Source organism: Suricata suricatta, chromosome 15, assembly GCF_006229205.1.
Source record: "Suricata suricatta isolate VVHF042 chromosome 15, meerkat_22Aug2017_6uvM2_HiC, whole genome shotgun sequence".
In the NCBI taxonomy this organism is placed as follows: domain Eukaryota; kingdom Metazoa; phylum Chordata; class Mammalia; order Carnivora; family Herpestidae; genus Suricata; species Suricata suricatta.
Genome location: NC_043714.1, coordinates 15,257,497 through 15,273,769, shown reverse-complemented (window position 1 = coordinate 15,273,769; position 16,273 = coordinate 15,257,497). Strand labels below are relative to the sequence as shown.

Sequence of the window (16,273 nt, the reverse complement as noted above, 5' to 3'; positions counted from 1 at the left end):
TATTTTAAGTTTCTGATATTTTTGAAAAACATATTATTTGCGTAGGCCTGAAGCATGGGAAGGATACGTTATTATTCAGTGGATCAATGCAGATAGACCATCAAACACCAGCATGTTTTTCTAGCATGTGTAAGAGGAACATGCCCTTAAAAAGTTCATTTTACTACATCATAAAAAACTGCTTTTAAAACTTTGGCTGGACTTCCATCTTACGTAGTTTGACTGTTGTTTGGTAATGTTACCAAAAAACTTACATACTGCTACTGTTGGTTAAGCCTTTTGACCATAAGTTTACAAATCCACAAAACAGGAGCCAACAAATCCTACCTTGTGAAGGTCTTTTTGGGTTAAGTGAGATTTTGCATAAAAGCACTTGTGACACTTTCTCACCCAGAGACACTTTCTCACTCCCAGAGTAGGAGTCCATCAAGTGTTAGTTAATATATTACTACTTTTCCCTTGTAAGAGAAGTAAGCATACTTCTGCACAGTAGGTCGTTTCAGTGGGAAACTTGAACAAGATAAAAACAGTGACGCCTAAAATACCTTGCTCAGTTTTATAAAAGGGCTGTCTTTAAAAGTTATGTTTTAACTAATATTGGAACAACTTTTACACCTTTTGTCATTTGCTTTGTAAGTCAGATCTTTTGTGGAAGAGTGAGTCTTCCTGAATGAAGATGAGCGAGTGTCTAACCGGGAACTCAGAAGTCCTGTTAGCATGGCAGTCGATCCTTTGGAACCTTAAAATTTAACTTGTTTGTGCTGTGGCTGTCAGTTTCTGATTAGCTCAGCCTCGCCCATGTTTTGACCTATACTAGTTTGCTTTACAAGCTGTTCCCAGGATGGCTAAATTAGAAGAGTCACGAGTAGAAGCTTCTCAGTTATTTCCATTCACTGGTGAGGTAGGTGGAAATGTGGATGATAGCTCAGAGTATTTTGACTGTCAGTGACACAGGATTTGGATTAAATTGGTTTTACTGTTTTTATTAAAAATAGAAGTTTACTAGCATATGACTTTAAAATGGTAATCTTTAAAAAATATGTGTTACGTCTGTGCTGCATGTTGGTGTATAAAGCACACACATAACTGTGGTTTGAAATAACTAATTCTAACATTCAAGTCAAATTTTTATTGTTCCCCTTAATAATTTAGTGTATTTTTCCAAAATGAGTTACTCTAGATTATTCTACCTCGGTTGCGTAGTGAGAGAATTTAATAATATTCTTACTCTTGGTCCATGAGGAGATAAATAAATGAATGAATTATCCCTGAGAATATATTTGTTGCAGGGTTCAGAAAGATATATTTTAAATTCCATTCTTTAAAATTGTCTTATTTGAATTGTATAAGAGTTATGTGTGGTTTAATAGAGGATTTCAACTGTTTTTGGATAAATTTTAAATTAGTAATGAATAGAATAATTTGAATAATTTGTACTTCACCAAGTAATTTGTTAATATATTTAAAATTCTACTCTTTTTCCAGGTTTTTATTCTGGTTAATATGGACCCTATCACTCTTATATCTAAATTAACGCCTCTATAAATAAGTCTAAAGGGATTACCTTCACAGAAATTTAGTATGTCATAGGTATAAATTCTGTTAACTAACTAGTTTTCAACATACTATTTTATTTAACAGAGAACTGATATTAGTCTTTCTCAGTCCTTAATAATGAGATTTTATGTTCTTAATTAGTGGCTGTTTTAATAAATAGTCATCCTACATTGAAAAAAAATAATAAGGCCTGTCACTTTCCTCAAGAGGCTGTTAGAGATAACAAGTTACAATTCGTTTTAACAACCCATTTATCCAGGTTGTTACTGGACACTAGCAGGTTGATAGGTAATGGCCATGACAAGCATTACATAGTGATATCTATAGTTTCATTAATATGTCTTGCTGATAGAAATATTGATTCCCAGAGGTATACTCTCAGTCTACTAGGTTTCCTCTAGCATGGTGGTATTAAGGGGAGGATCAACAGCAAATATGGGAGGTACCTTTTCATACCAAGTGACTAGAGTGGCTTTGTGCTCCAGAATAAAATAGTTTACCCTGAAACTGTTTTAGTTTACACTGCAGGAGGCTTTCTTCGGATAGATGTTCTGTTGATAGAAGACACTTTAAGCATGATGCTGCTACAAATGTATTTTGTATGATTTTAGTCCCTTGGGATTTTAGATCAAACTTTTCTTTATTGCTTTCTTTTTAGTAGATTTTTATTTTACTTTTTAATTTTAATTTGATTTATTTTGTGAATATATAAATACTACACATGCTATGGAATTCAACAGATAGAGGAGTCTAGGTGGCTCAGTTGGTTAAGCATCAACTCTTGGTTTTGGCCCTGGTCATGAACTCATGGTTTTGTGGGTTCGAGCCTGGCATCCGACTCTGTACTGTCAGTGCAGAGCCTGCTTGGGATTCTCTCTGTCCCTCTCTCTCTACCTCTCCCCCACTCAGCTTTGTCTCTGTCTCTCAAAACCTAAACAAACAAACAAAAAACAACAACAAATAAACAATGAAAAGTCCTCCTCCTACCTCTGTCCCTCAGGTTTCCTGGAGACAATCAGTTTGGAAATTAAGAGTTTATTCTTGTTTGAAACTTTTATTCCTTTTACATTTCATAAACTGTGCTTTTTGTTTTTGTAAGGATACGTGAAATCATGTTAAGTGTTTGACGTTCTTCTCTTACATGATAAGCATTATAAGGAGATAATAACAATGATTTGGGAAATTATTTTGCAAAGTAAATCCCAGTAAGGGCTTTAAATAAAGTAAATTTCTTTATAGGAATAGTAGTAAAAAGATTATTTTTCCTTGAGATTTCTAGGTGTATGTTTAGGAATTGTAAATCTCATGCCAGAATTTTCTGAGGGAAGATCATTAATGTGATATGTAGAAATATCTCCTTGCTTTAATGTTTATTTCTTTTTTAATGAAGTTGAACATTTTGAGCTAATGGGCTTATCATTTCTTTTCCTGTGAATAATATGTTTATGTCCTCCCTGTTTCCACACTATTATTCAACAATTTCTAATTGATTTGTAAGGCACTTTTTATTCCTTTCACGTTTAGGTATGGTAGGAGGAAATTTGCCCTTTGTCATGTCTGTTGAATTCATTTTGATCCATCTTTTATGACTTCTACACATGGCTTGTAGAGAAGTTAGAAAGGCTTTCCAGTAGGTGGTTTGATCAGTTTTATCTTCTAGATTGTCAAATCTGACTTTATAATGGTGCTGTTATTTATGAGTTTATTCATGAACTTAATAAATTATTCACTAAAAGCTACTGTTTTAGGGGCTAGGGGCTGTGGAAAATCAGACAAGTTGCTGCTCATGAGGAGCTTAAATTTTAGCATAAGCAAACAAGATAGCCATACACCAGCTAAGTGCCATGTAGAGCAGGAAGGTAGGGCTTTCAGAGAAGGTGGCCCTTAGGTGTCTTTTGATTTGGTAGTCTTAGAATGCCTCTCTGCAGAGATGACATTTCATCTAGAACCTGAGAGATAAGGGAACAGTGATGCAGTGATCCTGGAAGAGGGGAGAAGTCTAAAGTCTGCATCTGTCTGTGATGCAGTTGAGGAACAGCAAGGAAGCCAGTGTGGCTGGGTCGTGGTGGGGAGGGGAGGTTGGAGGACACGAGGACTGAGGGGTAGGCAGGTCACAGAGGCCCTTGGAAATCAGAGCTTGGTGCTGGACTTTATTCCAAGTGTGTGGAGAGCCTTTGGGGGATTTTGAGCAGGTGCTGAATTGTTTGCTATTGTTTCTATGTGAAGAGTGGACTGGGGGCCAGGAGATGCATCAGAAAAACTAGTCAGCAGCCCTGCAAGAGCCCAGTAGAGGTGCTCTTGCCAGAGATGGAAGGAGGAAAAGGAGATGAGAATGAAGGTAGAGTTGGCAGAACTTGCTGAGCGTATTTCGGCTCTTAAAATTTATTTTGTTTTAATATATATATTTTAAATTTGTAATATTTATTTTTTAAGTTTTTAAAAAATGTTTATTCTTGAGAGAGAGAGAGTGCAAGAGTGCACGCGTGAGCAGGGGAAGGGCAGAGAGAGAGGGAGACACAGAGTCAGAAGCAGGCTCCAGGCTCTGAGCTGTCAGCACAGAGCCAGATGTGGGGCTCGAAGTCACAAGCTGTGACATCATGACCTGAGCCGAAGTTGGACGCTTAATCGACTGAGCCACCCAGGCGCCCTTGTTATTTTTTATAATAGCTTTATTGAAGTACAATTCACATACCATACAGTCCACCCATTTAAAGTATACAAATTTAGGGACGCCTGGGTGGCTCAGTCAGTTCAGCGTCTGATTTCGGCTCGGGTCATGATCTCACGGTTTGTGGGTTCTAGCTCCATGTCGGGCTCTGTGCTGACAGCTAGCTCAGAGCCTGGACCTGTCTTCGGAGTCTATGTCTCCCTCTCTCTCTGACCCTCCTCTGCTCATGCTGTCTCTCTCTCTCTCTCTCTCTCTCTCTCTCTCTCTCTCAAAAATAAAAACGTTTAAAATTTTTAAAAATAAAGTATACAATTTAATAATTTTTAATGTATTCACAGAGTTGTGCAGTCGTTACCACAGATACTTTGAGAACATTTTCATCACCGCAGGTAGAAACACCCATTAGCCTTCACTCTCGGTTTCTCCCTGCTTTCCCAGCTCTAGAGAGCTGCCAGGCTCCTCTCTGGCCTCTATAGACTTGCCTGTTCAGGACATTTCGTATCAATACTCTTTCCACTCAGCACACTGTTCTCATACCTTTATTTTATTAGTACTTCATACCTCTATTTGTCTGAATAATACTTCGTTATGTAGATACACCACGTTTTATTAATCCATTCATTAGTTGCTGGATATCCAGGTTGTTTTTAGTTTGGGGCCATTATGAATGATGTTGAAAGATACATTGCAATATCTGTTTACTTTTTAAAATATATTTAAAATTTTTTTGTTTATTGTTTTTACAGATTGAGGGTCTTCTCAAATCTCCCTGAGTAAACTAATTACATTTCAAAAATTCTCAGGGCATCTGGGTGACTCAGTCATTTAAGTGTCTGCTGACTCTTGATTTCAGCTCAGGTGTTGATCTCCATGTTTGTGAGATCGAGCCCTGCGTCAGGCTCTGTGCTGACTGTGTGAAGGCTGTTTAAGGTTCTGTCTCCTCCTCACTCTTCCCTCCTCTCCTCAAATAAATTAATAAATACTTAAAAATAAAAAATTATCTTATTTCTTGCTAGCCTCTGGGCCATTTGCTTTTTCATTTTGTTTCATTTATTTCTAGATGATGGGTTTCTTCAGATGATGTTTCTTGTTTGCGTATTCATTCATGTTTAAATCAAGGGCAGTTCTGTCTACTCTGCAGAAGGTCTCTCTCCAAGTGGGCTTGTCTGACTCTGACGTTAACTTTCTCCCTGGTGCATGTTCCTTACTCTGTATCCACTTTTATGGTATTGCTTAATCATGTTATAATTGTCTTCTTCACAACTAAATATTTTAAGAGCAGATGCCATATTTAATTTCATTTTGTATATCCAACTTCTTTTGCACAGTGCTATACAAATAATGTTTGTTGAGTTTCATATCACATTACTTGTCATGCATTAAAAATATATGTTTTTTTTCTAGAGGCGTGGAGCAATTTCCTATGACAGTTCTGATCAGACTGCATTGTACATTCGTATGCTAGGTAAGCATTATTTGTTGTACCAAAATCAGTTAATTTTGTTATCATCCAGTGTTATTTGAGATTGAGAATAGCTTTCATTTGGTTGCTTTTCATTACTATTTACAATACAAATAATCTATTATTTTGAAGTTTAAAAGTTCAAAACCAATGTTGAATGTGATGTGAATAAAGAGGCATTTTTGAGTAATTGAGAAATCTCTGGCTTAATAACTGGGACCCTATTTTTAGTACCAATTTTTAAATTGAATGCTAGGGGTGTGTGGGTGGCTTACTCAGCTAAGCTTCCAACTCTTGATTTCTGCTCAGGTCATGACCTCACAGTTCATAAATTGAACCCTCTGGGGCTCTCTCCTGAGAGCATGGAGCCTGCTTGTGATTCTCGGTCTCCCTCTCTGTCTCTGCCTTTCTCCCACATGCATGCTCTCTCTCAGTCTCTCCTTTTCAAAATAAACATTGAAAAAATTTTTGAATTCTGAGCATTCTTCATAAAAAGTGTTTTAGATTTGTAGAGTTGCTAAATACTAAAGAGATGTCCACGCTAACATGGACAAAGAGGAGGCCATGAAACACCTGATCACACAGTGCTGTCATTGCATGAATTTTGTTCTTACCTGGCTGGCAAGGGAGACCATTTGTCTTCACCCAGTCTCTGTTACTAAATTTTTAATGTATTCCTCAAGCCCATAAGGTAAAATGGATTTAGATTGTATGTGTATAGTTTTTTCTCGCTCCCTCTCTTTGCCAGCTTTCTCTCATCCACACACTCATCAATCCCTTGTACTTTAATTCAGACTATTAAAAACATACTATTATGATTACAGGGGCACCTGGGTGACATAGCTGGTTAAGTGTCCGGCTCTTGGCCTCAGCTCAGGTCATGATCTCACCGTTAGTGAGTTCAAGCCCTGCCTCAGACCTGCACTGATGTCCTCGAGCCTGCCTGAGGGTCCACGTCTCCTCTCGGGCCCTCCCCTGCTTCTGTGCGCGTGCACTCTCTCTCTCTCTCACAATAAATAAATAAATTTAAGATTCTAGTAGACAGATTTACTGCTCTTTTCTCAAAGGAGTCTTCCATGACTCCTTTCCTCGTGCTCAGGATTCTTCCCTCAACTTCTAAGATCTTGAGCCATTCATATTCTTTACCTTCTTCTGATTTGTTTGCTTTTGCCTTTTCCACTAATTCTTTTTTGTTCTCTTAAGCCTAAGTGTTCTCCAGTGCCCGTGTTTGCTCTTTTTCCTTTTTCCCCCTCTTTAATTTACCTTGTATGTCTGTCTTAGCTCCGTTCTACTCTGGAGCATAATTTTTTCCCTCACGAGTATATGGTCTTTTCCTCTTTACTGTCTCCATCTCTCTCTGCAAACACGTTCAGGATTCTATTCTCCTGAAAACAGACCTTTAGACTCCTATTTCTTTTAACTCTGTAGAACATCTCCACATGAGTTATGGGTGTGTCACATTTAATATGTCTATGAAACAAAACATTGATGTTGCTGAAGTCTGTTCATTTTTCGTCTTTTTGCCATCTCAGAACATGTAACTCCCTTCTTCTGGTTGTTGTATCAGAAACCTTCAAATCCTTTTTGACACTTTCTTCTTACCTACTCCATGTCTACTTTATCACCAAATTCTCTTGGCTAATATCTTCAAAATATATCTAGAATTTCACCAACCAATGCTGTTACCATCCTGATTTAAGCCATAGTTATTTTTCTATTGTTAATTATAGTTGCATTGTTGTTCATTAGAGCTCCAGAACTGATCAGGTACATCTGACGCGTGGTTCCCTTTGAACATCTCTCGATGTCCACCCCCCACCAAGCTGTAGTCATTGCCTTGTTTCTTGGGTTCACTCCTTAGCCAGTTTCCCTGCTTCTACCTGTGTGCCTCTGCTCAATCATAGTTTGTGTGGCAAAAGGAACATTTTGAGACATGAGTTAAAATCAGTCTGACTCCTCCCTTCAGAATCTTCTGATGGTTTTCTATTTTAGACAAATAGCCAGAGCTATTATGGTGGCCCACAAAGGTCTGCATGATCCAGCCCTGCTACCTCTCTGACCTCACTTCTCACTCACCTCACTCCGGTCATGCTGGCCTCTTTGCTTGACCTTGAATATAACCCATCTCAGGGTATTTCATTTGTTCTTCCTTGTGCCTTCTTCCAGATAGCCACATGGCTTACTGCCTCACTTCCTTCTGGCCTCTGCTCAGATAACCTCCTTTCCAATGAGGTCTTCTCTGACCACACTAATAAGTCCATCCTCTACTACTTCTCCCTTCCTATTCATTTTTCTTTGCTTTAGTTTTCTCCAGGTTAGTTATTACCATCTTCTGTAGAGTTAAATTATTACTTGTTATATTATTTGTCTCTTTTAAAGGATACATTTCATGGAGACAGGGACTTTATGTGTTTTGCTCACTGGCATATTTGCCGTGCCTGACCTGTAGTGGGTGGTCAGTAAGCACTTAGCTTGTTGCAGGGTAAAGGAATCCTAACATGAGAAAGATGATTAACCATTGTGGGGTAGAGTCAGATGACATGACCTTGGAGGAAGTGATGGCTTTATTTAGAGAAACAGCAAGTGAGCAGGAAGTCCTTCTAGGCAAGCAGAATTCAAGGGACTGAATACCTAACAGTTATGAAATTGGAGGCTGTGGAAGTAGAGTGGGAAAAGTGCTGCCTCTAGAGCCCACAGAGCAAAGTTTAAATCCTGACTCACCCTTTACACTAGCTTTCTGGCATGAGGAGGCTACTTAACTTCTCACAGTCTCAATATCGTCATCTGTAAAATGGGGACCAAGATTCCTACCTCTCAGAGTTGCTTAGAGAATTAAAATATATATAAGGCACAGAGTGTCTGGTACATGGTTGCTGTGGTTATTTTGCTCTTTGGAGAAGTAGATCTGAAAGACATATGGATACACATAGAAATAATACTGAGCTTATAAAGGCCAAAGTTTAAGTTAAAACCAAACTAAAGGCCTTGGGTATATCCACTGTCAATGAGAAGAGAGAAAAGCTAGATCAGATTAAACATTTATGGCAAAATCTTTAACATTTACTTTTCTGTACATTTATAAAATTGTTAGGTGCTTGAGAATAGGTAATATATCTTCTTTCATGTTTCTTATAGTGTATAGTACGGTGCCAGACACTTAATATTTTTCATTCTGGATTTTTAAAGTTTTGTGCTGAGGATTTTTAAAACTCCTTGTGAATAATAAGACATTAGGTTGGATTGTCATATACTTGTCATGTTTCTGAATGCTAACTTTAAATTTTAGATTGCAATTAATATTATTGTAAGGGAAGAATTAAAAATCGAGGCTTATAACTCAATATGGCAAATTTGTAAACACCCTCAAATAAATCTGCTTTCAACTACTTATTCCATATATATCACTAGTAGGTCATTACTTATGAGTATGATACCACATAAACCTTTGTTGCATATGAGAGCTTCTTCCCAAATGGCAGCCTTCTAAGCTTATGTTTTATTCTTCATTTTGTCCAGGAGATGTACGTGTAAGGAGTCGAGCAGGATTTGAATCAGAAAGAAGAGGTTCTCATCCGTATATTGATTTTCGTATTTTTCATGGTAAGTGTTGTCATATACGTTATTTCTCGTAGGTTTTCAGTAAACTTCACATTTTTGTTAAATTATGTAAATTTTCTTTTTTTTTTAATTATGTAATTTTTCAGAGGAAAAAGGATACAAGAGAAAAACAGTATGCTTGGAATGTTTTAAAAAACACTGGGTCATGATAAATGACACTTTATTTCTAGATAATGTTAGTAAATGCTTAGAAACAATTAGAATTGGAAAGTACAAAATATACAAGCTGATATAATTTTTCTCCTTTTAAGTGTGAAATTACAGTTTTTTATATATACATAAAAGATTATATAAGTATATATTTTTAAGTTGTTTTATTCTAAATGTTTTGTCTTCACTACCATAGATAAAATGTTTTTGTGCAAATGACATTTTGTAAGGTGTTTTCATAGCTAACAACATGTATCTTGATATATTTGAAAATACACCTCCACCCTTAAAGTTTTTTGGTAGAATGCATATTTTGAAAACAAATGTGTGAGTCAGGCCCATAATGGAGAAAACGGAAATAACAGAACTTCTAAAACCCTTAAACATTAAACATATCTGGTTTTAGAGGCATTCCACTTTTGGTAATATTAGATTAATTATTTGGATTAACACTCCAGTTTAAGAAATTAGAAAAGCTGGACAAAATATGGAAGACATGTATTGAGTGTATCAGAATGCTAGTAAGGCAGAGACAAACCTGGCATTTTAGGCTCCTTTTCCTCTTAGTAGCATCTACTGCTTCTGGGTAAGGTGGATAAGAAGCTGAGCAGAGCTTCTGATGGACACGTAAGGCTAAAAAAACAAAAACAAGGGTTAATACCCCACCAAGGTTGGGGAATGAGTCCTGGTAAACCCTCTCTGCTTCTGTTGGAACCCCAAAGTGCTGTCCCTTAGAAATAAATCCCTCCTTTGAAATAGCTTAATCTGTGGTTAGGTTATGGTGATCTGCGACTTGAGTACCACTAGCCGCCCACTTGCAGTAAAGGTTAATCCTCTTTGGAGGAAGGAGACACTTCCCTAATTCTCAAATTACCCCTAAAATTTTCATATGTAATACTAAGCACTGAATTAAAAATAAAAAGGCAAAAGGAGATAAGACAGTGATCAAAAATGAAGAATAGATGATAGAAACATCCACAGGAGATTCTAATAGTGGAATTCTTTCACATGAGCTTCAAAATGACTGATTATGTTGATGGGAGAAAAAAGGAATGAGAATTTTAGAGGACTGAAAATTGTGAAAAAAAAGTTTAAGACTGACAAATAACATACCTTAAATAAGAACTCATTGGATATGGTTTTAAGAGCAAAAAAGACCCAAATGCAGAGAGAATTAGTAGATTGGAATATTAGGTCAGAAGGAAATCATTCAGAATGAAACACAGTGAGGCAAAAGGTAGAAAATACAGAAAAGACACATGGAATATGTTCCGTTTGTCTGTTGCTCTGTGTCTGTCAAGATTGTGGAGGGTCTGAGATTTCACCTTGTAAGTTAACAAATAAGTTAACCTGTTACTGCTCCCGGATGCTGGCAGAAGATTCAAGACTTCTGATTCAGAGACCAAGGACTTCGTATTCACGGCACCACAAGCAGCATGAACATAGTAGTGTGTCACTTCTTCCAGCGCACCATATCCCACAATGGCAGCCTGGAGAGTTTTATGTGGATACTGTGCACATAGTGAATTTGCATTATATCTAAGGAGTAATGAGCTTGGGGAAGATGCCCAAGTATTATTTACAGTAATACTTCTCTTTATCCCAGAAAAAAGATGTTATTTATTCCTTAAGGTTGCTAGCTGCAAACACAACCCTGAGAAATGTCCCAGGTAAAAATTAGTCAGGGCTTGGCATTCTTGGCACACCCAGCAAGACTGTTCAGGACACTCAGAAGTGTCCTCTGTGGAGGATTACCTCTCCAATAGTGACAAATGACTCCAAAACTTACCAGCATAAAACAACTTTTTTTATGTTAATGATTCTGAGGTTCAGGAATTTACTCAGCATTATCAGGGTCGATTTGTCTGTGATCCACAGTGTTTTGATTTTCAACTGGGGTAGTTCAAACAACTAGAGATGGCTGGGATAACTCCACTAGGTCCATAGTCTGGGGGTCTTGCTTTTTCTCCACCTTTCCTCTCCTGGGGCTGGAACATCTAAGATGACTTCTGCATTCTTTTATGTGGTGCCAGGGTAGAGTGGCTGGAACTTCTGGGGTTGGCCAGCATTTCTTTCCATAAATGGCAGTCTCAGGGTAGTTGGGCTTCTTCCATGGCAGCTGGCTTCACCCAGAACAAGCATTCCAAGAGAGAGGAAGTACGGGAACACCTGGTGGTGGACCATGTGGGCATGGACACCGGCACGTTTTCATATTCGATTGATCAGCTATGTCACACAGCTTGCTCAGATTCATAGACCCCACTTGTCAAAGGGAGTAAGGTTAAAATTGTTTTAAATCTTCTGTCTTCAATCTGGCAAAAAATGTGCTAAAAAGATCATTAGGGTCCCAGGAGAAGAAAATATAGCAGAAGTAGTCTTTGAAAAGATAATGGCTGAAAAATCTCTAAAGCTTGATAAAACATGTTAACGTACAGATTCAAGAAGCATTATGAATCTTAAGTACAGTAACGTTAAAAGAAAACCACAGTAGGTTAGTACGGTGTAACTAAAACCCAAAATCAAAGGGAAATGATTTCACTCATATATGAACAAAAACAAATGACCAAAGGGGGAGTAAAAAGAGAGGGCGGAAGGCCAACTAAAAAACAGACTCTTAACTATAGAGAACAAACCGATAGTTACCGGGGCGGGAGGGGGTGGGTAGGCATGGGTATAAGTGAAATAAATAGGTGATGAGAATTAAGAAGCACACTTATGATGAGCACTGAGTGTAATGGGGAAGTGAATCACTATATCGTGCACCTAAAACTAATATTACACTGTATGCTAACCAACAAATTTATGTAGAAACACACATCTCTCTCTCTCTCTCTCTCTCTCTCTCTCTCTCCCTCCCTATCTGTCTGTCTGTCTATCTGGCATTTTAAACCTGAGAATAAACTCTTTTTAAAAAATGGAAAAGAAAAGGGGCCCTTGCTAGCTCAGTCAGTAGAGCATGCAACTGTTGATCTCAGGATGATGTTCAAGCCCCACACTGGGCACGGAGCCTACTTAAAAAAAGAAAGGAAAAAAAAAAGACATGTAAAATGGAAAAGTAAACCAAATAAATAAGTAAAATTAGTGAGAACAGGGAAATAAAAGTAGTGAGAGAAAAAGAAAATTACTACCTTCAAAGGAGCAGCTATGAGATTGCCAGAAACAGATTCTGTTTCATTTTCAACAGAAACTAAGAAGCTAGAAGACTAAGGAAAGATAACTTCAAAGTGATGGAAAAAAATAACTGTCAAACTAAAATTTCACCCACAAACTCTTCTAGAGAAGAGAAAAAGGACACACTTCACAACTTATATAAGGCCAGCAAAATCTTGCTACTAAAAATTGGCAGGGATACAACAAGAATAGAAAATTAAAGCCATTATTACTCATGAATATAGATGAAACATCTTATTAAGTATAACATACTATAAAATCTGCAATTTTTAGGAAAAAGAATATATTTTGACCCAATTTCTATCTTCCCAGAAATATAAGCTTGGCTTAACATTCAAAGACCAGACATTGTAATTCACTGTATTATTAATAGAATAAAGGAGAAAAGTCACTGAAAGGCCAATATATAAAGAACGTCATTTATCACTTTTTCTATTTTTAGTATTATTTTGGAATTTTCTAGCTATTATTGTAATTTAACGAAAAAATAAAAATATAAGGATTGGGAAAGAAGAATTGTAAGTGTCACTGTTTATGGATGACATGATTATGTATTTAGACAACTATTAGTAATAAGTGAGCTTGCAGCTTTGAAAGGTGTAAATTCAATATGTAGTTGTATTTCTATAAAGCAGCAGTGACAACAATTGAAATAATTTAAATTTACATCAACAAAAGATCAAATATATGGGGATCGATCTAACAAGAGATGTGTATGACTCTGCGTAGGAAACTATAAGATATTACAGAGGGAAAGACCACCTAAATAAACGAAGTAAATATTACTGTTCATGGATTGGAAGATTCACTATTTTAAAGATGTTAGTTTTTCTTGAATTGATATAGATTTAGTGAAATCACAATAAAGATCCTGGCAGGTTTTTTCCCCTTTGGTAGAATTGACACACTAAATGTAAAACCTACATAAAGATCAAAAAAGGCCAGGGACACCTGGCTGGCTCAGTAGGTGGAGTGTGTAACTCTTGATCTCAGGATTGTGAGTTTGAGCCCTGCGTTGGGAGTAGAGATTACTTGAAATGAACAAAATCTTAAGAAAAAGAAAAAGCCCAAATTAGTCAAGACCATCAGAAAAAGTAAGAACCATGTTACAGAATTCTGTGGTCCTCCCAGTTACTAAAGACTTGTTATAAACTATCGTTATAATTAAGGTAGGGTGATATTGGTTCAAGGCTTGACAAAAAGGATAATGAAACATTGTAAAGTTCCGAAACAGATGCACACATATTGGATGTGTTTGATGACGAATGTGGTAATGTAGTGGAAAAGATTATCTTTTCAATAAATGATGCTGCAGTTGGTGAGATTGAGCCCCAAGTCAGGCTCTGCTCTGGGCTCTGGGATTCTCTCTCCTTCTCTCTTTGCCCCTTCTCCACTTGTGTGCACTCTCTTTCTCTCTCTCTCAAACTAAATATTTTTTAAAAATTTTTAAATGATGCTGAATCAGTTGGCTATGCATATGGGGGAAAAATGAATCTTGGCCCCTTATTCCCATCATAACAAAAAAATCAAATTTGGGTGTATTTAATTTTCCAAATTACACTGATAAATCGGATGAGGAATAAGAACTGATTTAGTGATGTGGAGATGGTGGTAGGGGAAACCTGATGATTAAGTGAATTTAAAAGAACAGAAAGATAGATGTAGTAAGTAGAGACCATTTAAGTCCTTTAGAGATTTTCACTGCAAAGAAAAGGAAAGAGAGAGAGAGAGGCAGCTGTCAAGGGAAGTAGGATCACTAAAGGTAGAAATTAATAGCAACGCTGGGAAAGAGCTGGCCACCTGGAAATTTTTTTAAGTTCTAAAATCAATACTTGAGTCAACGAGGAGATGAAATCTGATTTTGCAGACTATTAAAAAACAATAAAGATTGCACGTAAAAAATGGTAAAATTCAGTTAAAGCAGTGCTTATGGGAAAATTCATAGAGTTAAAAATATTTACACGAATAAACAGGAAAGAGTGAAATAAGGGAAGTAAATAGTCAAGTTCAAGAAGTTAGAAGAAGAATAACAAAGTATACCTAAGGAAAGATGAAGATAGCAACTAGTAAAGGTAAAAAACAGAAATTAATGAATTAAAATAAAATAAAAATAAACAATAAAATCTATAAACTGCTGACTAACTTAATCAAGGAGTTAATTTAGGCTGTGATGAATACTTAAAAACTAAGCGGAGAGGGGATCCTTACAGATAAAAGGGAAATTAGAGTAAAAATTCGACTGCTTACGAGTAATTCTGGTTTGGGGTGCCGGGTGGCTTAGCCAGCTGAGTGAGTATCTGACTGACTATAGATTTCTGCTCAGATTGTGATCCCACCATTGTGGGAAGAGCTCCAAGCTCGACATGGAGCCGGCTTGAGATTCTCTCTCTCCTTCTGCCCCCTCTGCTGCTTGCTCTCTCTTTCTCTCTAAAGTGGGAAAAAAAAAAAGGAATAATTCTGATGAAGTTTTTGTTTAGGAAAATACATTTTTTAAATAAAAATGTTATTTATGTTAACATGGGTTTATTATATTTCTTTAAAAGACTTTATTTTTTAGAACAGTTTTAGGTTCAGAGCAAAATAGGAAGTACAGAAATTTACCACATACCCCCATACCCCAAATGCGTAGCCTCCTCCACCATCAACATCAACAACCAGTGTGACATATTGGTCAGAACTGATGGATCTATATTGACACATCATAATCACCCAGAGTCCATCATTTACTTTAACGGTCCCTCTAGGCGTTTCACATTCTGTGGGTTTGGACAAATATGTAATGACATGTATCCATTGTTATAGTTTACAGAGAATTTTTATTGCCCTAAAAATCCTTTGTGTTCCACCTATTCATCCCTCCTTTCCCCAACCATTAGCAATTAATGATGTTTTTTTTACTTTATCCATTGCTTTGCATTTTCCAGAATATCATATAGTTGGAATCACACAGTAGCTAAGAGTAAATGAATTTAAGAGAACAGGAAAATAGACATAGCAAATACAGGCAGGTTGTCTATACTTTTCAGATTGGCTTTTTTTCACATGAGTAATATGCATTTTAGGTTATTCCTTATCTTTTCATGATTTGATAGCTTCTTTCTTTTTAGCACTGAATAATATTCCATTGTCTAGATGTACCACAGTTTATCCCTTACCTACTGAAGGACATCTTGGTTGCTTTCAGGTTTGGGCACTAACTAGTAAAGCTGCTACAAACATCCATATGCAGGCTTTTGTGTGAATATAAGTTTTTGACTTCTTTGGATAAATACCAGTGAGTGTGATTTCTGGATTATATGGCAAAAAGTGTGTTTAGTTTTACTGGAAACTGCCAAACTGTCTCTCAGGGTGGCTGTACCACTTAGGATTCCTTCCATAATGAATTGGAATTTATGTTACTCCACATTTACATCAACATTTGGTGTTGTATTCTGAATTTTAGCCTTTCAAATAAGTGCATAATGGTATCTTGTTTTAATTTGAAATTTCCTGTGAATCATCTTTTCAGAGGCTTATTTGCCATCTGTATTTTCTTGGATGAGGTGTTAAAGTTTTTGGCCCATTTTTTAATTAAGTTGTTTGTTTTCTTGTAGAATTTTAAGAGTTCTTTGTATGCTATGGATAACAGTCCCTTACCAGATGCGTCT

At 36.8% G+C, this 16,273-nt stretch overlaps 1 protein-coding gene across 5 annotated transcripts in view; it reads left to right on the top strand.

Annotated features, from left to right (window-relative positions):
* The window catches only part of PDE7A (phosphodiesterase 7A), a 114,860-nt gene that overhangs the window by 52,873 nt on the left and 45,714 nt on the right, over positions 1–16,273 (top strand). For all 5 annotated transcript variants that reach the window (XM_029923191.1, XM_029923193.1, XM_029923190.1 and 2 more), the window contains 2 exons: positions 5,630–5,690; positions 9,204–9,287. In XM_029923191.1, coding sequence (XP_029779051.1) covers positions 5,630–5,690; positions 9,204–9,287 — 145 coding nt within the window. The remainder of the gene's footprint in view (positions 1–5,629; positions 5,691–9,203; positions 9,288–16,273) is intronic.